Genomic DNA, 27,800 nt, shown 5'->3' on the forward strand with positions numbered 1-27,800 from the left:
TAAGAGCCCATGGAATTACGGGAAAGTTACCTACGGGGATAGGGCGTTGGCTGATTGGCAGAAAACAGAGAGTGGGAATAAAGGGATCCTATTCTGGTTGGCTACCGGTTACCAGTGGTGTTCCACAGGGATCAGTGTTGGGGCCGCTTCTTTTTACGTTGTACATCAACGATTTGGATTATGGAATAGATGGTTTTGTGACTAAGTTTGTTGATGATACGAAGATAGGTGGAGGGGCTGGTAGTGCTGAGGAAACAGAGAGTCTGCAGAGAGACTTGGATAGATTGGAAGAATGGGCAAAGAAGTGGCAAATGAAATACAATGTTGGAAAGTATACGGTTATGCACTTTGGCAGAAGAAATAAACGGGCAGACTATTATTTAAATGGGGAGAGCATTCAAAGTTCTGAGATGCAACGGGACTTGGGAGCCCTCGTGCAGGATACACTTAAGGTTAACCTCCAGGTTGAATCGGTGGTGAAGAAGGCAAATGCAATGTTAGCATTCATTTCTAGAGGAACAGAGTATAGGAGCAGGGATGTGATGTTGAGGCTCTATAAGGTGCTGGTGAGACCTCACTTGGAGTACTGTGGGCTGTTTTGGTCTCCTTATTTAAGAAAGGATGTGCTGACGTTGGAGAGGGTACAGAGAAGATTCACTAGAATGATTCCGGGATGAGAGGGTTAGCAGATGAGGAACGTTTGTCTGCTCTTGGACTGCATTCCTTGGAGTTTAGAAGAATGAGGGGGAACCTCATAGAAACATTTCGAATGTTGAAAGACATGGACACAGTGGATGTGGCAAAGTTGTTTCCCATGATGGGGGAGTCTAGTACAAGAGGGCATGACTTAAGGATTGAAGGGCGCCCATTCAGAACAGAGATGAGAAGAAATTTTTTTAGCCAGAGGGTGGTGAATCTATGGAATTTGTTGCCACGGGAGGCAGTGGACGTCAAGTCATTGGGTGTATTTAAGACAGAGATTGATAGGTATCTGAGTAGCCAGGGCATCAAAGGTAATGGTGAGAAGGCCGGGGAGTGGGACTAAATGGGAGAATGGATCAGCTCATGATAAAATGGCGGAGCAGACACGATGGGCCGAATGGCCAACTTCTGCTCCGTTGTCTTGTCTTATGGTCTAAGTGAGGTGGAAAATCTTGTCAGGTGGAAGAAGGCAGCATACATGAGGTTTAGGAAGCAAGGATCAGATGGGTCTACTGAGGACCATAGCATAGCAAGAAAGGAGCTTAAGAAGGGGTGAGGAGAGCAAGAAGAGGGCATGAGAAGGCCTTGGCGAGCAGGGTGAAGGAAAACCCCAAGGCATTCTTCAATTATGTGCAGAACAAAAGGATGACAGGAGTGAGGGTAGGACCGATTAGAGATAAGGGTGGGAAGATGTGCCTGGAGGCTGTGGAAGTGAGTGAGGTCCTCAATAAATACTTCTCTTCGGTATTCACCAATGAGAGGGAACTTAAAGATGGTGAGGACAATATGAGTGAGGTTGATGTTCTGCAGCATGTTGATATTAAGGGAGAAGAGGTGTTGGAATTGTTAAAATACATTAGAACAGATAAGTCCCCAGGGCCTGACGGAATTTTCCCCAGGCTGCTCCACGAGGCGAGGGAAGAGATTGCTGAGCCTCTGGCTAGGATCTTTATGTCCTCGTTGTCCACGGAAGGACAAACTCCAAGGCAGAGTACAAAGTAAATGGCAGGATACTTGGTAGTGTGGAGGAGCAGAGGGATCTGGGGGTACATGTCCACAAATCCCTGAAAGTTGCCTCACAGGTAGATAGGGTAGTTAAGAAAGCTTATGGGGTGTTAGCCTTCATAAGTCGAGGGATAGAGTTTAAGAGTCGCGATGTAATGATGCAGCTCTATAAAACTCTGGCTAGGCCACACTTGGAGTACTGTGTCCAGTTCTGGTCACCTCACTATAGGAAGGATGTGGAAGCATTGGAAAGGGTACAGAGGAGATTTACCAGGATGCTGCCTAGTTTAGAAAGTATGCATTATGATCAGAGATTAAGGGAGCTAGGGCTTTACTCTTTGGAGAGAAGGAGGATGAGAGGAGACATGATAGAGGTTTACAAGATATTAAGAGGAATAGATAGAGTGGACAACCAGCGCCTCTTCCCCAGGGCACCACTGCTCAGTACAAGAGGACATGGCTTTAAGGTAAGGGGTGGGAAGTTCAAGGGGGATATTAGAACAAGGTTTGTTTACTCAGAGAGTGGTTGGTGCGTGGAATGCACTGCCTGAGTCAGTGGTGGAGGCAGATACACTAGTGAAATTTAAGAGACTACTAGACAGGTATATAGAGGAATTTAAGGTGGGGGGTTATGTGGGAGGCAGGGTTTGAGGTTCAGCACAACACTGTGGGCCAAAGGGCCTGTACTATGCTGTACTATTCTATGTTCTATGCTATTTAACAAAAATATGTCCTTTAATTAAATCAAACAAGCTAAAATTCAACATGAATCTTTTTAATACGACTCAACATCACGCATGCAGCAGATAATAATTAGCATCGTTTTGCAAACTCTGAACAGCAGCCTCAATATGATGAACTGCTTCCCACCAACAGCATGATTTTGAAAGTAACCGACTATCTTTTAATTTTCTGGCAGTTAATGTTCATTAAAAAAAAGCGATCTTAACAAATCAATAATATAATCAATGGTGGTAAACAGTTAGCCATTTAAGAGCACATAAAATTGCATTTTTCAACAAACATCCTGGAGAGCCCATTTAATGAAATCCATATAATTGGGACAAGAAAGGATCAAAAGTTTGATTAAGTAGTTTAGCCTCTGCACGGTCTGCATAACAACATTCAACTCTTGGGGGGAAAAGTTTTTTTTTATTTATCTCATCTTGAATACAATGCTTGCAGATTAGCTGTTCATATCATAGCTGTAAATACAAATTTGGATGAATTGTTTCACAAGATCATTTCAACCCAAAGCCAAATTCTTGGGAAGAAGTATAATTCAGCCTGGAGTTAAGACACTGGTGAGGCCTTACTTGGAGTATTGTGAGCAGTTTTGGACCCTTATCTAAGAAAGGATGTGCTGACATTGGAGAAGGTCCAAAGGAGGTTCACGAAAATTATTCTCGGGTTGAAAGCTTATCATATGAGGAGGGTTTGACGGCTCTGGGCCTGTACTCATTGGATTTCAGAACAATGAGGAGGGGATCTTATTGAAACTTACTGAATGTTAAAAGGCCTCGACAGAGTTGATGTGGAGAGGATATTTCCTATGGTAGGGGAGTCTAAGACCAGAGGACACAGAATCATACTTTTAGAATGGAAAGGAAGAATTTCTTTCGCCAGATTGTGGTGAATCAATGGAATTTGTTGCCACAGGTGACTGTGAAGACCAAGTCATTAGGTGTATTTAAGGCAGAGGTAGATAGATTCCTGATTAGTCAGGGCATGAAGGAATATGGTGTGAAGGTAGGAGATTAGGGCTGAGCAGGAAATGGATCAGCCATGATGAAATGGCAGAGCAGACTTGATGAGCCAAATGGCCTACTTCTGCTCTTGTATCTATTACGCTCTTAATCTTGTTAATTTACAAGTACAAAACTCAACCCTCTTCTCAAACTTCAAACTTGCATTTGTGCTCAACACTCCCCTTATACAGCCGATGTTGAAAATGTAAACAGCATATTGTTTTGACAGAAAATGCCACTTACGGATGGTGTTAAGAGGCATTTTACGTTAACAAATCATTTTCATTTGAAGAAAATAAACCAAAAGTAGAGGAGAAATACAAATTGTTTGAAGTAATAGTTGAGCATTGTCAGCCTACGTTGTCATTTTGGTCTTGCTTCTAACATAGGCACATTTTCAAATAATCCCCTTAGCTCACCTGTGATGTCTGCGGATTTCATGACACTCCACTGCCATGCCAAATACAACAGCATGCAATGGGATAACGCGACCAAATACTTCTGTGGGACCTTCCTGCCCTGCTGGCTGAAAAACAAGTAAAAGCAAAAAGGGGAAAATTAAAATGGAAAGATTAGTGCCTACAACTGTACTTCTGTCAAACTATTATTATTTAGCAGTTAAATAAAAAAGGAAACCAGCATTGATATAACCTCTTTCACATTCTGTTCAGTACTGCCCAAAACATTTTACAACTAAAAAGTACCTTTGAAGTATAATAAGAATCCCTGAGATTGAATGAATTAGATGAGGGGTTCCCAACCTTTTTAATGCCATGGACCAATACCATTAAGCAAGGTTGGGAACCCCCTGAATTAGACAAATGAAAATAATTTAAAGTCCAATCCATGTGATGCAAAGTCTATCTTCTTTGATGGGAATATTCTATAGCATCCTTCCCCAGTAGTAACAGGGACACTGAGGAGTAGATAAGTCGGCAGGTTTTGGAAAGGTGCACAAGTAACAAGGTTGGTGTCATGAGTGACTTCAACTTTCCTAGCATTGATTGACACCTTAGTGAAAAAACTTTAGATGGGGTGGAATCTGCTACATATGTCCCGAAATTATTCATGACATGGTATGTGGACAGGCCAACTAGAAGAGAGGTCATACTGGATCACGGAACAATGAACCTGGTCAGGTGACAGTTCTCTTGGTAGGCATGCATTTCAGAAATAGTGACCACAACTCTCTGACTATTAGCATAGCCATAGACAAGGATAGGAGCAGATGATCTTTCTTTTTTATTATCTTTTTAAGTATAGAACAGAAACAGACTCTTTGGCCCATCTAGTCCATACCAAAACCAGCTAAACTGCCCATTCCCAACGACCTGCACCGGCACCATAGCCCCCCATTTCCGAACTATCCATGTACCTATCCAAACTTCTCATAAATGTTGAAATTCAGCTCGCATGCACCACTTGCGCTGACAGCTCATTCCACACTCACACAATCCTCTGAGTAAAGATGATTCCTATCATGTTCCCCTTAAAACAACTCACTTTTCTCCCTTAACCCTTGACCTCTGATTGTAGTCCTACCCAACCTCAGTGGAAAAAGCCTGCTTGCATTTACCCTATCTATACCCCTCATAATTTTGTACACCTCTATTAAATCTCCCCTCAATCTTCTATATTCCAAGGAATAAAGTCTTAATCTAGTCAATCTTTCTTTACAACTCAGGTCCTCCAGACCCAGCAACATCCTTTTAAATTTTCTCTGCATTCTTTCAACCTTGTTTACATCTTTCTTGTAGGTAGGTGAGCAAAACTGCACACAGGACTCCAAATTAGGCCTCATTAACATATTATACAACTACAACATAACATCCCATCTCCTGTACTCAATACATTGATTTATGGCCAATGTGCAAATGGGCAAAAATTTTTTTTTACAACCCTATCTACCTGTGACACCACTTTCAATGAATTATGTATCTGTATTAGCAGATCCCTTTGTTCTACCACATTCCTTAGTTCTCTACCGTTCACTGTGTAAGACCTACCCTGGTTGGTCCTACCAAAGTGCAAAACTCACACTGTCTACATTAAATTCCATCTGCCATTTTCAACTAATTTTTCCAGCTGATGCAGATCCCTCTGCAAGCCATGATAGTCTTCCTCATTGTCCATTACACCCCCAATCTTGATGTCATCCACAAATTTGATAATGCAGTTAAATGGATCAACATACAGATCATTGATATAGATGTCAAACAACAAAGGACCCAGCAACAATCCACTAGTCACAGGCCTCCAGTCAGCATTAACAAACTTTCCCACTAGGAGATTAGTCCCCCTCGTTTCAAGGAAATGGTACAGGATGGGAAGGTATGATATGGGAAAGCAATTAAAACAAGCAGTGTTGGAGCTTCCAAAAAAAAAGGATATATGTCCCCAGTACCAGAGGGGATGTACTCCAGATTATGATAGGAATGATAGGGAGGGAGGGAAGAGATTGTTGGAGTGTTGACAATGACCTTTGTGTCCTCCCTGCCCACAATAGTAGTACCAGAAGACTGGAGGATGGCAAATGTTGTTGTTCAACAAAGGTAATAAGGATAATCCTGAGAAATATAGACCAATGATTCTTACATCAGTGGTAGGCAGATTAATAGAGAGGATTCTTCCTAACACAAGCCTAACTGAGTTTTTAGAGGGGGCGACAAAACAAACTGATGAAGATAGAGCAGTGGATATGATTATATGGATTTTAGTAAGGCATTCGACAAAGTTCCCCAGAGTAGGCTCATTCAGAGTCATGAGATCAATGGAAACTTGGCTACATGAATTCAGAGTTGCCTTGCCACAGAAGGCAGAGGGTGGTAATGGAACATATTATTCCTGGAGGCCACTGACTAAGAATGTTCCAGTGTTCTGTAATGATTGAAGAAGGGTGAGAGGCAACTTGATAAATGTGTATAAGACTATGACAGACATATACAGTGGATACAGTGACTTTTTCCCCAGGGCTGCATTAGCCAATAGCAACGGTGAGTGGAGGAAAGTTTAGGGGAGATATTTTTACACATTGTCATAAAAAAGCATGAAAATTCTTCTGGTACAATGTCACTCCATAGTACCTTTCTGAAGGAGTTTATTGTGTTGCACTTAGTTATTTTCTTCAGATGGGGGCCCACTTGGTTCCCAGGTGCATAACACCTCCCCTGAAATTCTAATTCAGTCCATGTCTTCAACTTTTTTCTGAATGAATTGTGTAGATCTTGTAATCTCTCTCTCTCCCCAACTCTCTCCATAGTGTGTTGCTGCTGTCTACTTGCCATGAAAATTACGTCCTTATATGATGGTTACAAAGAATTTACAGCTGTGCTAAATTAGGTGAGGTCCCATCTGGAACAGTGCAGGTTCTGTATTAGCACAATTCTGTGTGCAAGCCATCACAACACTGTTTTTAGATTTGGCCAATTTCATAACATCTTGCAAGGAATCCGATTAGGTGATTGTGCTCTACATCATTCCACCTAAAAGGTGTGAAAGTGAATTTCTAGACAATGGTCTGACATACATATTGTGTCCCAACATTAGCAAAACCTTATTAGAACAAATAAAGTTTTCATAAAGCAGAATTTATTTCTGGTCAGACAACTGTTGGTCATTGTAGTTTAAGAATCTCAATACCAAATTAGTGGGAAATCTACTTTTATGAAATTTATTTGGCTGACAGACTTTCTCCCTTAAAAAATACCAGATCATTTAGGTATAAATTGGCCAGTGGCTTGGGATTCCCCAGATACTCAATCAAGATACTGCTGAAGTTTAAACTACTGCAGAAAACTGGCAATCTACCCACTGTATGCTTTCCAGGTAATATGTAGTTAAATACAAATGATTTCTGCACCCATAGATCAATTAAAGTGTTGTGAATATGTCAGACTTGACTTATCATGTTTCAGCTATATGACCTGTCATCTTCATACAGGTGCCAGACCATAGAACATGTCCCATGATCATCTTCCTCTGAGCAGGAAAACTGTTTTGAGAAATGGAAGCTGTCTGTAGCCTGAAGTTTCTGCAAGTTGAAAACCCTGTCAGCTGAGATCACTGTTAGCTGAGGCTGAAGAGGTTGAACTTGTAGGTTAATTAACTACAGGTTAGTAAAGATCTTTGATAATTTTAGATATTTGTTAGATTGCAGTTAAAATGTGTACAGATCTGTATTATAGATTCAATACAGGCTGAACAACAGAGTTCAATCTGTAAAGTATTTAATTATTCATATTCAGCCATACTGTCTAACCCAGGCAACATGTAAAGTTCCTTGTAATTGTAATTGGCCAGAAGGTGGGCAGATCAAACTGTTAATCGCCAAGCTGGTAATCTTTCAACCAACCACTTCTATCTCAGCTTTCTCAAATGGATTCAATCCTGGCCTCCAATTCTACCCGATGGTATTTTGCACATTCCCCGATACCACGTTGGTTTACTCCAAATGAGCCAGTTTCCACCAACATCCCAAAGTTTGGTAGACTAACTGATCACTATAAATTGTTCCAAGTATAGATAAATAGTAGAATCTGGGAGAATTCAATGAGAATGGGGGGAAAGCGTTACTGGATGCTCGATGGTCAATGCAGATCCTGTGGTCCCAAAGGTCCATTTCTGTATTACATGACCATGACTTTTGCCAGGTTTCTGGAATCTCATGGTCTTTGGGTTGGCAAGCGGATCCATCAAGAAGTTTTATCATAGACCTTTAGCTGAGTGGGACACAAGACTTCAACAGCTCAGTCTGGAACTCTGGGGTTAAGGAATCAGCAACAAATTTGGTGTACGTTGCTTAAATTGCTTAAAATAGAACTAACACACCAGTGATAGTTTGTGCAAAGAGCTTTTTTTTTTTAAAAAAACTGAATCAGCTTACTTTAAAAATGCTGTTAGTTTCCAAACTCACACCTCATCCTAAATGGTTGTTGCGTAAGACCTCTATACTTTATTATGAGGTACAAGCCTCGACCAAAGCCAAGACCCAAAGAACACACAGAGATGGCAAAGAATTACAAGCAATTCTTTGTACCCTGTGAGAGTAAGCAAGTGATATCACCAGTGCATGAAAGGAATGGTCATTAAAACTACTTACACTTAAGATATAATGTGCATTAGAGGATAACCAGCTGAATTCAGCTGAGAGTATTAATAAATCACATCCAAATGTGATGTGATTCAAGATACTGTACATGGTTTCCTTGTAGTCAAAAATCACTCCCAGGACAACTTAGCTGGTCATCAGAATCAAAGCAAGCTTTTCAAGGCAGGTTTTGTAATTTGATTCTTCAACTAGTTAGATTCACAAAGACAAAATAATTTTACCAAACAGACTTGTGTTTATGTAACACCTTTCAAATCCTCCAGATGTTTCAAAGTACTCTGTAATTAATGAAGTACTTTCTTATAGCAAATAGAACACAGAACAATTTGAAATCACAAGCTCACAAATTTTGACTCAAGATCAAGTTAAGAGCCCAAACATTAGGTCAAAAAAGAATATTGTAAGAAGCAACTTGAAAAAGATAAAGGATGTCAGAATTTAGAGTACATCAAAGGCACTACCAAAGAACCCTTACACTTCCTCCCTTACTATCATTCAGGGCCCCAGACAGTCCTTCCAGGTGAGGCAACACTTCACCTGTGAGTCGGCTGGGGTGATATACTGCGTCCGGTGCTCCCGATGTGGCCTTCTATATATTGGCGAGACCCGACGCAGACTGGGAGATCATTTTGCTGAACACCTACGCTCTGTCCGCCAGAGAAAGCAGGATCTCCCAGTGGCCACACATTTTAATTCCACATCCCATTCCCATTCTGATATGTCTATCCACGGCCTCCTCTACTGTAAAGATGAAGCCACACTCAGGTTGGAGGAACAACACCTTATATTCCACCTGGGTAGCCTCCAACCTGATGGCATGAACGTTGACTTCTCTAACTTCCGCTAATGCCCCACCTCCCCCTCGTATCCCATCCGTTATTTATTTATATACACACACATTCTTTCTCTCTCTCCTTTTTCTCCCTCTATCCCTCTGACTATACCCTTTGCCCATCCTCTGGGTTTTTTCCCCCCTCCCCCTTTTCCTTCTCCCTGGGCCTCCTGTCCCATGATCCTCTCATATCCCTTTTGCCAATCACCTGTCCAGCTCTTGGCTCCATCCCTCCCCCTCCTGTCTTCTCCTATCATTTTGGATCTCCCCCTCCCCCTCCCCCTCCCACTTTCAAATCTCTTACTAGCTCTTCCTTCAGTTAGTCCTGACAAAGGGTCTCAGCCCGAAACGTCGACTGTACCTCTTCCTAGAGATGCTGCCTGGCCTGCTGCGTTCACCAGCAACTTTGATATGTGTTGCTTATGTTTACATGGTACCTTTCTAATGTTTGAAACTACTCTGCAAGCAGTTATTTTCTCACAGCAAATGGAACACAGGAAACAATTAACAGATAGAGTCTCAAATGTTGATTAAAAGATCACATTAGCTGCCCAAACATTAGGTCAAAGAAGAAATAAAGAAGAATATTTTAAGAAGCAACTTGAACAGGATAAAGAATGCCATACTTTGGAGTATGTCAGATGAAGGCACGACCAAAGAAGATTGCGTGAAAGGCCAGAAATGAAGAAGTGCCATAAATAAATAAATGGAGCCTTCAGATGTGGGACAAATTGTACAATCATATCTTTGACATGATAAAGGATCAGAAAAGAGATTCCTCAGTATAGAATCCAGATTTAACATAGTGACTACTATGTTAAGATTTGGCATTAGCATACTACTAAAGATTTGGCATTAACATTCATAGAAATCTAAGACTAGAACGAAACACATTGAACAGAACAAGCTTTCCAATCAAATTCTCTGGAAGTGTGAATGGTACAGAAAAAAGTTAGTGACGTACATGGGACTTTGAGGTCAGTGATAAAGAATGATGCCCAGAATTCCCTTCACCTCTTAGACTGAGATATTTTGAAGGTGACATCAGCAGAACTCTCAAGTATTACAAAGGATCAATAATTTCAAAGGACATCCTTATTTTTTGAAACAATACCTTTGCGATACCTTCCTGGGCTGTACGGAGTTTACATGTGAAGCAACCACCACCATATTCCTCCAAAGATCCTCAGACAAAAATATGAATATTAGCATACCGACAAGAACACTATAACTGGCACCTTTCAGTTCAATCCTTGAAATAAATAATTATTTGATCATGCCAAAAGATAGACAGCAATGGGTAATGGAAAATAAGACCATGAAATATAGGAGCAGAATTTGACCTTTCGGCCAATCGAGTCTACTTCACCATTCAATCATGACTGATTTTTTTTCAATCCCATTTTCCAACTTTCTTCCCACAATCTTTAAGACAATAAGACCATAAGATATGGGAGCAGAATTAGACCATTTGGCTCATCAAATCTGCTCTATTTCATCATGGCTGATCCATTTTTCCTCTCAAGCCCAACCTCCTGCCTTCTCCCCATATCCCTTCGTGCCCTGACCAATCAAGAATCTATCAACCTCGACCCTAAATATATATAAACACTTGGTCTCCACGGCTGCCTGGGGCAACAAATTCCACAGATTCACCAATCTCTGGCTAAAGAAGTTCCTCCTCATCTGTTCTAAAAGAATGCCCCTCTATTCTGAGGATGTGTCTTCTGGTCTTAGGCACTCCAACCATAGGAAACATCCTCTCCACATCCACTCTTATCACCGTTCAATAAGTTTCAATGAGGTCACATCTCATTCTTCTGAATTTCTGTGAATACAAGCCCAGAGCCATCAAACGATCTTCATATGACAAGCTATTCAACCCTGGAATCATTTTCATGAACCTCCTTTGAACCCTCTCCAGTTTCAGTAAATCATTTCTAAGATAATGGGCCAAAAATTGCTCACAATACTCCAAGTGAGGCCTCACCAGTGCTTTATAAAGTCTCAACATTACATCCTTGCTTTTATATTCTAGTCCTCTTGAAATGAATGCTAACATCGCAGTCATCTTCCTCAACACAGACTCAACCTGCAAATTAACCTTTAGGGAATCCTGCACAAGGTCTCACAAATCCCTTTGCGCCTTAGATTTTTGTTTTTTTTCTCCATTATTAGAAAACAATCAACCCTTTTATTTCTTCTACCAAAGTGGGTGACCATACACTTCCCGACGCTCTATTCCATCTGTCACCACTTTGCCCATTCTCCTAATCTGTCCAAGTCCTTCCGTGGCCTCTCAATTTTCTCAAAAGTGCCCACCCCTTCACCTATCTTCATATTGACTGTAAACTTTCCAACAAAGCCATCAATTTCATCATCCAAGTCACTGATATATAACTTAAAAATCGGTCCCAACACAGATCCCTGTGGAAGACCGCGAGTCACTGGCAGCCAACTAGAAAAGGCTCCCTTTATTCCCACTCTATGACCCCTAGCAGTCAGCTACTGCTTTATCCATGCTAGAATCTTCCTTGTAATACCACGGGCTCTGGCTTGTTAAGCAGCTTCATGTGCGGCATCTTCTCAAAGGCCTTCTGAAAATCCAAGTACATAACATCAATCGATTTTCCTTTGTCTATCCTGCTTGTTATTTCTTCAGAGAATTCTAACAGGTTTGTCAGACAAGATTTTCTCCTGAGTAAGCCATGTAATGCAGACAAGATTTTATCATGTGCCTTCAAGTACTCAGAAACCACATCTTTAACAATTAACTCCAATATCTTCTCAACCACTGAGGTCAGACTGACTGGCCCTTAATGTCCTTTCTTCTGTCTTTCTCCCTTCTTAAGAGTAGAGTGACATTTGCAATTTTCCCATCTTCCAGAACCATTCCAGAATCTACTGATTCTTGGAAGATCATTACAAATGCCTCCATAATCTCTTCAGCCACCTCTTTCAGAATCCTGAGATGTACATAATCTGGTCCAGATGACTTATCTACCTTTCAGTTTCCCAAAAACCTTCCCCCAGTAATGGTAACTTCATACACTTAATGACACCTGGAACTTCTACCATACTGCTAGTGTCTTCCACAGTGAAAACTGACACGAATCACCTTTTCAGTTTGTCCGCCATTTCCTTGTCCCCCATTACTACCTCTTCAGCATCATTTTCCAGTGGTCCAATTCCACTCTCACCTCTCCTTGACAAATTATGTATCTGAAGAAACTTTTCGTACCCTCTTTAATATTATTGGCTAGCTTACTTTCGTATTCCATCTTTACCTTTTTGATTACTTTTTTAGTTGCCTTCTTTTGGTATTTAACAGCTTTTCAATCCTCTAACTTCCCACTAATTTTTGCTCTATTATATGTCCTCCAACAATCATTAATGTATTGTACTCACCCCTAATGTACTCATCAGGGGTGATTGATAAGTTCGTGGCCTAAGGTAGAAGGAGATGAGTTATTAACTTCAAATTTTCTGCATAACCACTCAAGAAGCTGAACTGCACGTGCATGTAACGAGAGCCGTATAACTCATACCATGAACTTAACAATCACCCCTGCTGTGGACACTTTCTGGAGGTCCAAGATCCGTATGCTCCACAATCGCTGGACTAAGTGTGTAAATGTAGGAGGGGACTATGTTGAAAAATAAATGTGCTAGGTTTTCTAAAATTGACTCCTTCTACCTTAAGCCACAAACATATCAATCACCCCTCATATAAACAGTTGCATCTAACAACACTCCTTTATCTAACCTATTCGTTGCCTCTTCAAAGGATTCTAACAGATTTATCAGGCAAGATCTCCTTTTGTAACTTCATTCTTATTATATATTTCCAAGTACTCTGAAATTTTATCCTTAATAATGGACTTTAAAAATCTTTACCAACCACTACAGTCAGGCTAACCAATAATTTCCTGTCTTTTGCCTCCCTCCCTTCTTAAATGGAGGTGTCACATTTACAATTTTCCAATCCAGTGGAATCATCCTTGACTCCAGTGAATCTTGAAAGATCATCGCTAATGCTTCATAATCTCTTCAGCTATCTATTTCAGAACCATGGGGTAGAGCCTACCTGGTCCAGGTGATTTCTCCACTTCCAGGTCTTCCAACTTCCCAGCACTGTCTCCTTAATAATGGCCATTACACTTATCACTACTCCTTGACCCTCTTGAATTTCTGGCATGTTACTAGCATCTTCCGCCGTGAAGACAGACACAAAGTACTGACTTAGCTCCTTTACCATTTCCTTATCCCCCATTACTAATTCTCAGAATCATTTTCAAGTGGTCCAATGCCCAGTCTAGTCTCTCCTTAACCTTCATGTATCTAACAAAAACTTTTCTTTTTTTATATTATTGACATAGGAATTTAAGTATAAGCATTATCCTAGAAGAATGAGAATTCTTCCATCTCTTCTTACTTGCGTCTTGAGCTAGACCAGTCATAATGGGAAAACAATTCATAGCTTCGGGTTTCTTTCTGAAACACTGGCTTTTGGGTTGCCAGTTGACAGTTGCCCACAATAATTATGAGTGCTTTGTGACATGGGTCCTTTACTTGTTCCAGTTGACGTTTGATGGCTTCTGTACAGGATGTGCAGATCCTAACAACATTAAATGACAAGTTGGTTGCTTGCCAATCAGGTTTAAGAACTCTGACCAACAGCAAAACAGGAAGTAAAAAGCTCTGATTCATAAAATTATTTGCTATTTTACATATAAGCAAATAAAGAGTGAGATGTACTGTACATTAGGATATGGGATTAGGATAGAGACTAAATTACTGTATGTTCTTTTAATTATTTTCATGTAATATGTTTGCAGATAAGACAAGAACAAGGATTGTAAACAGCTGTAGAGCAATACTGGGGAGTAGGTAAAAATGGAAAAACAATGACAGACGGAATTTAATCCTGTATCTTTAGAGGAGTAATATTTAGCAACTACTTCATGAACACATATACAATAAGAATACACAATATTACAAGATCCCTAGGAAATACTGAGGAACAGAGGGTGCTTGGTGTACATGTCCAAAGATCCTCTAAGAGGGCAGCACAAGTAGGTAAGGTGAGCAAGAAGCATGAGGGAGTCTTGTCTTCATTACCAGAAGTATAGAACATAACAACAGGAAGGTTATAGTACAACTATATAAATCAATATCTGGGCCACAACCAGATTATTGTGTGCAGATCTCATTGCCAAATACAAGGGTGTGACATCCATCACATGAAATTGGTACAGTTTGTGATCTTTTCCATGGCTGTACACAATTTCATGTGTCAGCCACAAGATGTTCTATATTCTAGTTTCCAAGTTGGGAATCACCTGCACCATAATTCAATACTATTTGATAGAATGCAACACACTTAAATTGCAACAGCTATTGGAAGTCAATTTGCAAGTTCAGATGATTAATGTCTAACAGTAGTTAGATGAAAATGGTAATGGCCATCCCAACTTCCCAGTATTGCATAACAATAGACATTGCCACTGTTCTCCAAGGGTAAACACAACGTAAACAGAACCAAGCAAAAGTTATATTATGCTGCTATAATGCAGTAGCAGCATTTATTAAATTCTTGAATGCAACTTTACAATTCCACGATATTAAAAATGCTTTATTGAATTTAATGGCCAGAATGTGCATGCTTCAAACAGAATCCTGCTCATCTGCTTTGCATGGGACTGCACATTAATGACCATACTTATCAGAAATCAAAGCCATCATGGTCAAAACATAATACAATCCGGTTTCACAATTAGTACAAGGGATTACTTGAATAAATAGGGGCACTGTTGTCTACGGGATCTTGCAATTGTAGAATTACTTTGCACTCAAATATTAATTTAAAAATGTGTCAAAAACCTTTATGAACATTGAAGCAAGAAGCAAAATTAATTTCACAATACAGAGCTCAGCTCAAGGGATTACTGCCACCTGCTGACAGAATTCTGTTAGAATCTGCACACCAGCAAGATTAAATCTCTGCACAGAAAATTCCGGATTGCTCACAATGGTCCAGTGTATTATTATGTTCTAAAGGACACAAGAGGTTCAGTAATAGTACTTGAAGAACTGCAAGAACTACTGCTTATAATCCCAAAAATGGATTCATTTTGTAGACAACCTCAAAGTAGATTAGTTTTGCTTCATCTGATTTACAATTTCTATATACTGCTGTTATAAACAGGCAGAATAAGTTGAGAAGGAACACAGCTAATTTTTCAACTCAATGAACTTTCATCAGTTCTCTATGAAATATTAACTCTGGTTTTCTCTCTAAAGCTGCTACCTGTCTTGCTGCTTCGGTATTTCCAATATTTTCTACTTCAAAGATCTGCTGGGTTTTTTTAACTTTTGTATTGTTGTGTGCAAATTGACTGCCATTATTGTATTTCAACTAGAACAAGTCAGGGCCTCAGCACTACTGCATAATACCGTCAGGTAACTGTGACAGGAATTAACACTGTCATCCATCTCTTTCACAAATATGACTTTACCATGAGGGTGCTGTGGTCATTTTCAAGTTCATTCTGAACAACTGCAAACACCTGATTCTGTTTTACACCCAAGGGTGAATACTGAGGCAACTGCAGCACAGGAAGATCAACTTAAAAAAAGACAACATGGCCTACCCAAAATCTTGCAGTGCAAGCAGCAGTCCATAACCAAATGCTGCAGACTAGCACATTACAGGGTGCAGGATTACATGCTGAAGGTTAATGCTTAGAACAGTGTTTGCATGGTTCCATGGGGTATAGCCCAGTTTAGGTTCCTTAGACGGCACAGTAGTGTAGTGGCTAGCACATCACTTTACAACACCAGTGATGAGTAATTGAGGTTCAGTTCCCAACTCTGCCTGCAAGGGGTTTGTATGTTTTCCCTTTGACCATGTGGTTTCCTCCGGGTGCACCAGTTTTCTCCCTCTTTCCAAAGACATATAGTTGTGGGCATGCCATGATAACGCCGGAAGCATGGGGACATTTGTGGGCTGCCCAGCACAATCCTTGCTGATTAGCTTTGACATAAGCAACACAATGCTTTGACATAAGCAACACAATGCACGGTCTATTTTGATGTTTCATTGGGCACATGACAAATAAAGTTAAGCATCTATCTTTTCTTTTTCCACCAGTGGACACCAAGTAGATTGGCCCTATGTGAAAGCCTTGTAAACATTGCAATGATGGAAACTTGGGAACAAAAAATTGATGCTATGTTGACATAACGTAAATGTTGTAAGCAAATGCATGGATGTGCTCAGTATAATGAATGATGGAAAAGAAATGTCTCATCACATAATTGTGTAAAATTTATACAAATATGATCGAAGAATTTACTTTATCAGAAAAGCTTGACAACCCCCTTTATTTTCAGCCATACGGAATTCAAAGTATATACAGGTTTCCCCGCCATCCGAAGGTAGAGCGTTCCTATGAAACAGTTCGTAAGCTGGAATGTCGTAAAGCGAAGAAGCAATTACCATTAATTTATATGGGAAAAATTTGTGAGCGTTCGCAGACCCAAAAATAACCTACCAAATCATGCCAAATAACACATAAAACCTAAAATAACACTAACATATAGTAAAAGCAGGAATATGATGAATACACAGCCTATATAAAGTAGACATACTTTTCCACAATCATTGCCGCACTGTTCTCCGTAGCGAAAATCTCACACAAGCACTCTCGGCAAAGACACGGCGCAAGCACGCTCCAGTAACCTTTAAGCTATGAAGCTGCCAAATCATACCAAATAACACGTAAAAATACATAGCCAATATAAAGTAGAAATAATGTATGTACAGTGTAGTATCACTTACCGGAATTGGGAACACAGCGCTGAGCACACTGATGATGGTGTGTTAGACTCAGTTGTCGGAGGTTGGGGTGGTGCAGTGGCCCCCACCTTTCAGACCTTCAACCGATACCGATCCGCGAAGCATGCAGGGGTACAGCGGTAGCCAGGATGTACCCAGCAGATCTTTAGGAAAAAAGCCCAAACAAACAAGCTAATTAATTAGGTGCCGCCAGGCATGTAAATGTCGGCCCAGATCAGAGGCGATGCAATTGGCAATCGCCTCTGATCTGGGCCGACATTTACGTGCCGGGCGGCACAATTAATTAGCTTGTTTATTTTGGCTTTTTTTCTTAAAGATGTGCTGGGTGCGTCCCGGCTACCACTGCATTCTTCGCAGATCGGTATCTGTCCGCGGCCCAGGGGTTGGGGTGGTGGGACACTGAGGTGTCGTCTGTTTCCATCAGGGCAGGCAGGTCATCTTCTTCTATGTCTGCCTGCCTTGATGTCAAACGTCGAGGTTCATCGTCTGCTGTAGCTGATGTGGAAGGCTTGAAAAACGACAGTATGCTTGACTGCTTAGCCTCGCGCATTTTTAGATCATACAGTTCTTTGTAAGCACTCAAACCATCCTGCAAATATGCCCTAAACCGATGTACCCTTTCAAAATTAAAGTCATTGCAGTGAAAATCTCACGCAGTTGCTTCACATTCAGTTCCTGGACGACTTCACTTTCGGTCCGCTCGCTACTGCATTCGATTTCGATTGTTATCCTTTCCTCTTCCAATTGCATCAGCTCTTCATCTATCAGTTCTTGGTCATGGGATGCCAAAACCTCTTCAACATCATCTTCGTCAACTTCCACAAGCCAAACTCACTGTGTCTTTACTTTGTTCACCACGATCGAAATGCTTAATTATGTCTAGTTTTACGCTAAGTGTAACACCCTTTTGAGCTCTTTCCAGCTTTTCTGATACCTTAGAACTCATCTTGCTAATGGCTGCTCACAGGCACGTATTTAAGCAATGCCGGCAAGAATGCCGTTCCAAATCCGGGGGAGGAGCGGCTGCTCAGGGCGCATGCTACTTTTTTTCGCGCGCTGCTTTTTCCGCGCGCTGCCTTTTTTCGTAACAGTGAAAACACCTTCTGTTAGCGAAAACAGGTAACTAATGTAGGTCTTTCGTAACAGTGAGGTTTCGTAAAGCAAACGTTCGAAAAGCGGGGAACACCTGTAACTGGGAAAAAAAGTAAACATACAGGAGACTGATCGTGATACTGGCATTCTAATTCTAGTGGTCAAATATTAGATGGTCACATTTATGTAAAATACATACCATTGGCGGCAGAAGAAGGTATTTCCATGCATGTATCAAACTCTCTACGATTCCTTCACCAAACAGTCCGGCATCCACAGTCTCCGTGACAACAAGCGATACCCTGAGGACAAAATTGAAAGCTCTAAACTTATTCAAAAGTTAGAAGAGTCAATCATAAGATGATATAAAGTCACACTTTATTCCAGCCTATGACTACATTAAATTAATATAATTTGCAGGTCTGGGTACAAACACTTTGATTGATCAACTCATGACATGCTTGACAGCGTTGCTACACTGAAATCACTTTTTCTATGGTCAGGTATTTTGAAAGTTTACAATGAATTCCAGTTAATTGGAACACATCAGGACCAGTACATTTTGGCCCAATTAAGTGGCTGCCCCAATTAGCTGACATTTCATGGAATTAGTTAAAAAGGAATAAAAAAGACGAACCAGGTAACAAATTATGTATTTAATTAAAGTACAGAACAAATTAGAATACCACAAATATCACTAAACTACTATAATACTGTGTATTGCTTCTTAATTTATTGATGGACAAATTCATCCAGTGTACACTACCATGTTCTTTTGACTGTAAATGAACAAAATCAGTGCAGACATCTAGTGCAGATAATGGTCTACTTTCATTGATTGCATTCTCCAAATCTTCATTTTCATTATAACATTCAAGATGATTGTCAATACCTTCAAATTGTTCATAGTTCCGAACTTGTTGAAGTAGTGAAATCATTTCACTTATTTACTGACATACAACACGGAGTAGGCCCTTCCGGCCCTTCAAGCCGCACCACCCAGCAATCCCCCAGTTCAATCCTGGCCTAATCACGAGACAGTTTACAATGACCAATTAACCTACCAACCACTATGTACTTGGAATGTGGGAGGAAAGTGGGGCAGCTGGAAGAAACCCACGCGGTCACAGGGAGAATGTGCAAACTCTTACAGGCAGTGGTGGGAATTGAATCCTGGTCACCAGTATTGTAAAGCATTGTACTAATCACTATGCTATTTACCTTATTTGAAACATAACAAGCAAACTACAAATATCTTTATATATTTCATCTGATTTTAGACTTTAACATTATATTGAAGTTTTAGACGAGGGTGTGGAGAAAAATAATAATGTGAAGAACTTGTGTAAAACACTAAAAATTACATTATTAATACATAGTAGGAAACAGAGAACAGAGAAAAAGACTCAGGAGTATTACAGTTAACAAAGAAAACAACAAACAAGAGAAAATCTGCAGATGATAGAAGTCCAAGCAATACACAAAAAATATGGGAGGAGTTCAGCAGGCCAGGTAGCATCTATGGAAAAAGAGTACAGTCGACGTTATGGGCCGAGACCCTTCATCAGGATGAAATATTACTTTGAAAATAAAACTAAAAATTCAAATTAAATCAAAAGTTCAAAGTAAATGTTATTATCAAGCCACATATATGTCACCATCTACAACCCAGAGATTCATTTTCCTGTAGGCATACTCAGCAAATCTATAGACTAGTAACTATAATAAGATTAACAAAAGATAAACCAGAGTGTAGAAGACAATAAACTGTGCAAATGCAAATATAAATAAATAGCAATAAATAATGAGCATGAAATAACAAAATAAAGATCCTTAAAGAGAGACCATCAGTTGTGCGATCACCAGAAATAGGAAGTGTAGTTATCTCCTTTTGTTCAAGAGCCTGATTGTTGAGGAGTAATAATTGGTCTTGAATACAGTGGTGTGAGTCCTGAGCCTCTTGTATCTTCTACCTGATGGCAGTAGCAAGAAAAGATCATAGCCTGGGTGATGAGGATCTCTGATGATGGATGCTGCTTTCCTATAACAGCATTTCATATAGATGTACTCAATGGTTGGGAGGGCTTTACCCATGACGTCCTGGGCCGAATCCACTACTTTTTGTAGAGCTTTCAGCAATAAATGTTTGCAGACATTAAGGAACTTAAAAGAAAACTATGAGTCACATGCATTTAAAAGAACTGACACATTCCCTTCTTTCCTCTGCATTAAGACAGTATTCATTAATGCCAGCACTGGAATGCTGGAATGAAATGCCGTATGGAGCTCCAATTTGGAGCAATGACAATGATGAAAATGATTTTTAAAAAGTTAACCAAGCAACTCAATATTTATGTCAGGCTTAAGTGAAATGTCCTGAAACAACACACAAAAATGCTATGTTAGTCACATCCTGATAAGCATTCTTGCTGATTACATACGCTGCTTCTCTTAACTGCAAAACAGACTGCATTAACTGTTTTCTTAAATTACACTTTGAATAAGTACGTTCAACAATTTTAAAAAATCAGACTCTACATACAATTCCAATCAAGCACATCAAAATCTCCCCATCAATGCAGACTATTTTCACATTCTGGCAAAATGAAGATCTTTCAAAGCTTGGATGCATATCTTGTTTCCAAATATGTCTAATTTTTCAAAGGGAAGGTCACTCTTGTGGGGCCATATTATAGAACTCAACCTTCCCCCCAAAAAAGTCAGCTAGAACTTGAATAGTACAGTTGTAGAGAAACTGCTCATAATTGTAAGAATAATCAATTTGTTTAAGTGGGAGATTTTAATTTCCTTGGAATTGACTAGACCACCCAGAGCGTTAAGAGCCTGGGTAGGCTGGAATTTGTGAAATGCATTCTGTAAAGTTTCCTGAGTCTATATATAGAGGTCTCTACTCAGGATAGTGCAATACTGGACATCTTCTTAGAGAATACAGTAGAGCAAGTAATGGAAAGTGACAATCAAGGAGAACTTTGGCGTCAGTGACCATAAATCTATTAGTTTTAAGTTCCTCGGGGTCAATATCACAAATGACCTGACCTGCTCCAACCAAGCAGAGGTGGTAATGGATGTATGGCTGTGAGAACTGGACTATTAGTAAGGCTGGATACAGAAGAATCGGCGCCTTTGAACTTGGATGCTGGAAGACAGTGTTAAGAGTTCACTGGACAGCAAGAAGATCCAACAAGTCAATACTTGAAGAAATACAGCCGGACTACTCACTACAAGGCTTGATTATGAGACAAAAGCTCAAACATTTTGGCCACATCATGAGAAGACAGGATTCCTTGGAGAAGACTCTCATATTAGGTAAAACAGAAGGTAAAAGAAGGAGAGAACAACAGAGGCTACGATGGATAGATAATATCACTCAGACAATGCGTGTGACCTTGGGGGACCTTAGAGAGGCAGTTTCCAACAAGAAGGCCTGGTGTGCAGGAGTCTGTGAGGTCACAAAGAGTCAGACTGAACTTAACGTCTGAACAACAAAAGAATAGATCAGGTCCAAAGGCAAATATCCTAAACTAAAGCAAAGCTAATTTCAGGGTAATTAAACAGGATCTGGCAGAAATCGATTCAGTGAGACTCTTTGAAGGGAAAGGAATGAACAAGTAAGAGGCCTTTAAAAGTGTGATATTATACTTTATTGTCGTCAAACAATTGACACTAGAACGTACAATCATCACAGCGATATTTGATTCTGCGCTTCCTGCTCTCTGGGTTACATATACTAAATATTAAAAATATTAAAAATAGGAAAAAATAGTAAATATTAAAAATTTGAATTATAAATCATAAATAGAAAATAGAAAAATGGAAAGTGAGGTAGTGCAAAAAAAAACGAGAGGCAGGTCCAGATATTTGGAGGGTACGGCCCAGATCTGGGTCAGGATCCGTTCAGCAGTCTTATCACAGTTGGAAAGAAGCTGTTCCCAAATCTGGCTGTACGATTCTTCAAGCTCCTGAGCCTTCTCCCGGAGGGAAGAGTGACGAAAAGTGTGTTGGCTGGGTGGGTCGTGTCCTTGATTATCCTGACAGCACTGCTCTGACAGTGTGCAGTGTAAAGTGAGTCCACGGACAGAAGATTGGTTTGTGTGATGTGCTGCGCCATGTTCATGATCTTCTGCAGCTTCTTTCGGTCTTGGACAGGGCAACTTCCATACCAGGTTGTGATGCACCCTAGAAGAATGCTTTCTACAGTGCAGCTATAAAAATCAGTGAGGGTTTTAGGGGACAGGCCACATTTCTTTAGTTTTCTCAGGAAGTAAAGGCACTGGTGGGCCTTCTTGGCAGTGAACTCTGCTTGGTTGGAGCAAGTCAGGTCATTTTTGATATTGACCCCGAGGAACTTAAAGCTTTTGACCTGTTCCACTTGCGCACCACCGATGTAAATTGGGTCACGCAGTCTGCTACTCCTTCTGAAATCAACAATCAATTCCTTCGTCTTGCTGACGTTGAGGGATAGGTTATTGTCTTCACACCATGCCACCAGGTTCTTAACTTCCTCTCTGTACTCAAACTCACCATTACCCAAGATACGGCCTACAATTGTTGTGTCATCAGCAAACTTATATATTGAGCTTGATGGAAACTTGGCTACACAATCATGGGTGTACAGTGAGTACAGCAGGGGGCTGAGTACACAGCCTTGTGGGGCACCTGTGCTCAGAGTGATTGCAGAGGAGGGCTTGTCCCCTATTATTACAGCCTGGGTCCTGTCTGTGAGGAAGTTGAAGATCCAGCTGCAGATCTGAGTGCTAAGGCCCAGGTTCCAGAGCTTAGGAATCAGTTTATTTGGAATGATGGTATTAACGGCAGAGCTGTAGTCAATGAAAAGGAGCCTTACATATGTGTCTTTATTCTCCAGGTATTCTAAGGAGGAACGTAGGGCCAGAGAGATGGCATCTGCCGTTGACCTGTTGTTCCAGTAGGCGAATTGCAAAGCGCCGAGGTTGACCGGTGGGCTGTGGTTGATGTGTGCCATAACCAATCTCTCGAAGCACTTCATAGCAATTGATGTCAGAGCCACAGGTCGATAGTCATTCAGGCATGCCACCTTGCTCTTCTTCCGCACTAGGATTATCATTGCCTTCTTAAAACACGAGGGGATCTTAGACTGAAGCAAGGAGCAGTTGAAGATGTCAGCAAACACTCCAGCTAGCTCGCTTGCACAGGCCCTGAGAACCCGTACTGGGACGCCATCTGGGCCCGTTGCCTTCCTTGGATTTATCTTCAGGAAGGCCCTTCTAATGTCCTCCTCGGTGATGATGAATCTTGATGCCACCAGGTCCGGTTCATCTGGAGGGAGCGGGACGCTCCTCTTCTGTTCAAATCTTGCATAGAATATGTTAAGATATTCCCAGCCTTTTCTTTGTACCCAGTGATCTCATTTAGACCCTGCCATAGTCTACTGGCATCCCTCTGGTTAGCATGGGCTTCCAACTCGGCTCGATATTGCCTCTTGGCGCCCCTAATGGCTTTCCGGAGTTCACGCCTGGATTCCGTGTAGCGACTGGTATCCCCGGACCTAAAAGCCGCAGCTCTAGCCTTTAAAAGGGACTTGACCTCATAATTCATCAAAGGTCTCTGGTTAGGCAATACCCGGATCATCTTGTCAGACACACAGTCCTCCGTGCATTTCCAAATAAAGTCCGTGACAGCTGAGGCATACTCATCAAGGTTAGCTGCCGAGTCCTTGAATACTAACCAGTCCACCGATTCAAAGCAGTCACGGAGGACCTCATCCGTTTCCTCCGTCCAATACGACACTACTTTTGACACCGTGACCTCCCACTTCAGTTTCTGTTTGTAAGCTGGGAGGAGGAGTACGGCCTGATGGTCCAATTTTCCGAAGTGAGGTCATGGGACGGAACGGTAGGCATCCTTGACTGCTGTGTAGCAGTGGTCAAGTATACTCGGGCCTCTAGTGGGGCAGGAGACATGTTGGTATAATTTTGACAGCGCCTTTCCAAAGTTGGCCTGGTTAAAGTCCCTAGCTGTAATGAGCAAAGCCTCCGGATACCTGGTCTCAAGTTCACTGATATTGGCATACAGTATGTTCAGTGCACACTCCACGTCCGCCTGGGGGGGAAATGTAGACCGCTGTCAGTATGACAGAGGTGAATTCCCATGGCAGATAGTAGGGACCACACTTCACCGACAGGTGTTCCAGGTCCAGGCTGCAGGAGCTTGTCAGTGCCACTGTGTCCGAGCACCACGCAGTGTTGATTAGTAGGCAGACACCACCTCCCCTCATCTTGCCCGAAGACGCCGTGCAATCCATCTGATGGATCGAAAATCCCTCCAGTCAGATGGCACAGTCGGGGATGGCAGGGGAGAGCCAGGTCTCGGTGAAACAGAATACACAGCAGTTCTGCATCTCCCTGCAGTAGGTGAGTCTCCCTTTAAGATCATCCACCTTGTTCTCTATGGCTTGCACATTAGCTGGTAGGATGGGGGGCACAGGGACCCCAAAGCCCCTCAGCTTCAATCTGACCAGCAGCCTGGCTCTTTTCCCACACTTCCTCAGTAAATAGTGCATCTTTCCAGGTTTCCATCGATGTAGTGTGTTGTTGTCAGCTCCTTGAGGTTGGTGGACGCATCCCGCGGTGATCGATCGGCGGGTCACTCCGGGTCGGGCCGAGTAACGGGGGAGACTCCGCTGCCACTTCCAGCTGCCGGGGGCCCGGGCTGTTGATTGGGTCAGGCCCCGAAGCCGACACTTAATCCCGGATGGCCAGGCTCCTGGCTGAAACAAGTCCTCAAGCCGAGTCACGGTTGCGGAGGTCTCTGCTCCAGCCAAGCCTCAGGCTCGATTTCCCAGGTCGGCGGCGGAGGCCTCACTTCCAGCAGCTGTGGATGGCCACCAACCGGGCTTTACAGTGGTCGCTCCGGGGAAGCATCTGGGGCACCTTGAGGTCTCCGCCGTCACTTCTGTGTGGTCGTCTGCTTCGGAGAGGTGCTGGTCGGAATGGGCCGCGTCTCCAAGTGCTCCGGCACAGTAGCACACCGCAGGTCTCCGGGAACGTGTTGGGCCTCACTGGTCGGGTCCAGGTGCAGTCCGGAGTTTAGGAAGCAATTCTGGTGCGGTGGTCTCCAGCTGGGTCAGTAGCTTCGCCAGGGTGTTGTTGACCTTGATCTTGCTAGATCGGAGGTTTAGAAGGGTTTCTCGGGTATAGGATAGTGGAGGGGGCAGTTTGCTCGGGAGAATACGCGCAAAGTCGCCAGTTACCGGCGCCATCTTTCTTTCTATAAAGCGCCTAGGAGCAGCATGTTCTTTTTAGTGTGAAGGATAAACCTGGCAAGTTTAGATATTCTTGACTAACGAGGGATATTGAGGTTCTGATCAAGGAAAATAGGAAACATATATTGGGTTTAGAAGGTCAGGATTGAGCAAATTCCATGACTATAAAAAAAATTCAGAATACTGTTAAGGAGGAAATCAGAAGGTCAAAGAGTTGGTACAAGATGGATCTATCAGGTAAGGTTCCATAGCTATATTAAGTATAAAAGTGGTGGCTGGGGAGAGAGCAGATCCCCCTACAAATCAGCAAGGCCACCTATGTCTTGAGCCACAGGAAGTGGATGGATTTTTAATTATTATTTCTCCTCACTGTTTGCTGAGGAGAAAATCATGGTAGCTCAAGAGACAAGGGAAACAAGTTTTGGAAGACATTCTTATTACTAGGGAGGAGGTACTTGCAGCCTCACAGTACATTAAGCCGTTTAAATTCCCAGGGCATGACCAAGTGCATCCTCAGACTTTGTGAGGGCTAGAAAAAAGTTACGAAGGTCCTAGAGGAGATATTTACTTCACCATTAACCAGTGGTGAAATTCCTTAAGACTGGAAGGTGGCTAACATTGTTCTGTTGTTTAAAGAGGGTAGCAAGGACAAGACATACCCTTACTAGGACATGTCGGTCAGCCTGACATCAGTACTAGGGAAGTTACTGGAGGAAATTCATCAGGACAGGATCTACTAGCATTTGGATAGACAAGGTCTGATTATGAAGAACTAGCATGACTTTGAAAGTTGAAAATCGTGCTTTATATAAAAAAATTAAGAGTTTTTTGACACTACATCAACAGAATCAACACCAAAATGCCTTTATAGGTATTTGCTAGCCTATCACCTTTCATACTTTCAGTTAACTGGATTTCCATAGTCTCAAATATTGTATTCCTAATTGTCTCTTAATTCCACCAAAGTGGAATTGGATGTATAATTGTAGAATACAGTATTTGTTTTGATGGTCCCTACTTTGTAGCATTTCGTTGGACCATAATTTAATCATTGGACAAATCTCTGCCCTGGAATCAGATCAAGCCATTTTAACCTCTCAAATACTCTCATTGACATGCTATTCTTCAAGCTTATACTTATACCACAAAAGTAACTGAAATATTTTGAGTGATTTTTGCTTAGGGTCAACACATTCAACATACACCTGTTCTGTTAGCTCCTTCAATGCACAATTTTATGGGCAACATTTATATTTTAAAATAAGGTGTTTTAACTGCAAAAGTTTTGGCAAAGGATATATATATATATATATATATAGCCAACCTCAGAGAATTCACAAACATTACCCAAAAAAAAAGCAATAAAATAAAATGTGCTCTCTCAGAATTTGCGTGGAAAAAATTTTCATAGAAATTTTCTTCGCAAATTGAATTTCTTAATGTTTTAGTAGGCATTGATACTGTTGAGAATTGATGAGATTTCTAGTATAACACCAACATCAGGAAAATGTTCCGCACCTCATCTGGACATGAGGCTAGTTGATAGTTCCCGACTTCTCATTACAAAAAAATGAGATAATTAGTTTACTTTTACCTTTAAGTTGTAAAAGAAATGCATCTCATCGTCTGTTGTCATGTCCAGACAATGCATGTTTCACATTTTATCATTAATTATCCTTTGTGTTTATTCGTATACTCTAAATATTGATTACATTTATCTAATGCTGCAAAGTAAATAATTAGTGCCTAGAAAATGGGCCCATTTGAGTTTGCTTTCTTCTGTATAATTTGTGCATACAAGTAGTTTTGCATACTTTAGTGCTAATGATCAATTTTGAGTAACTAGATAACCATTGAGATATTGGCCAGGCACTTCCTGCTGTGGATCACCTTGTTTCAGATTTACTGACACAAATTGTATTTTAAAAATGTACCTTGTGTTTTTCATTGACAGCATTAAAAATAAAGATGTTAAAACCATGCATCAATTTGGCAAAAAGATGAGTCTCAAAGGGCTTCCATTGGGATATGAATGTCTTGCCTATTGCATCTAGCAGGACACAAACACAACAGATACCACAAGTGCTGGAAATCCAGAGCAACACACACAAAATGCCAGAAGAACTCAGCAGGTCAGGCAGCATCTAGGAATAGAGTCGACAATTTGGGCTGAGACCCTTCATCAGCAGTGA

The 27,800-nt window shown here is 41.3% G+C and overlaps 1 protein-coding gene across 2 annotated transcripts in view; it reads right to left on the reverse strand.

Moving 5' to 3' along the window:
- Positions 1-27,800, reverse strand: part of prmt9 (protein arginine methyltransferase 9) — an 83,862-nt gene that overhangs the window by 13,147 nt on the left and 42,915 nt on the right. For both annotated transcript variants that reach the window (XR_011885757.1, XM_072256038.1), the window contains exons 5-6: positions 18,547-18,649; positions 3,875-3,981 (exon numbers count right to left, since the gene is read on the reverse strand). Coding sequence is in view for 1 of the 2 variants with exons in the window: in XM_072256038.1 (XP_072112139.1) it covers positions 3,875-3,981; positions 18,547-18,649 (210 nt within the window). In the remaining variant the exon portion in view is untranslated. The remainder of the gene's footprint in view (positions 1-3,874; positions 3,982-18,546; positions 18,650-27,800) is intronic.

The sequence above is a fragment of the Mobula birostris genome, chromosome 4 (genome assembly GCF_030028105.1).
Source record: "Mobula birostris isolate sMobBir1 chromosome 4, sMobBir1.hap1, whole genome shotgun sequence".
Classification (NCBI taxonomy): domain Eukaryota; kingdom Metazoa; phylum Chordata; class Chondrichthyes; order Myliobatiformes; family Myliobatidae; genus Mobula; species Mobula birostris.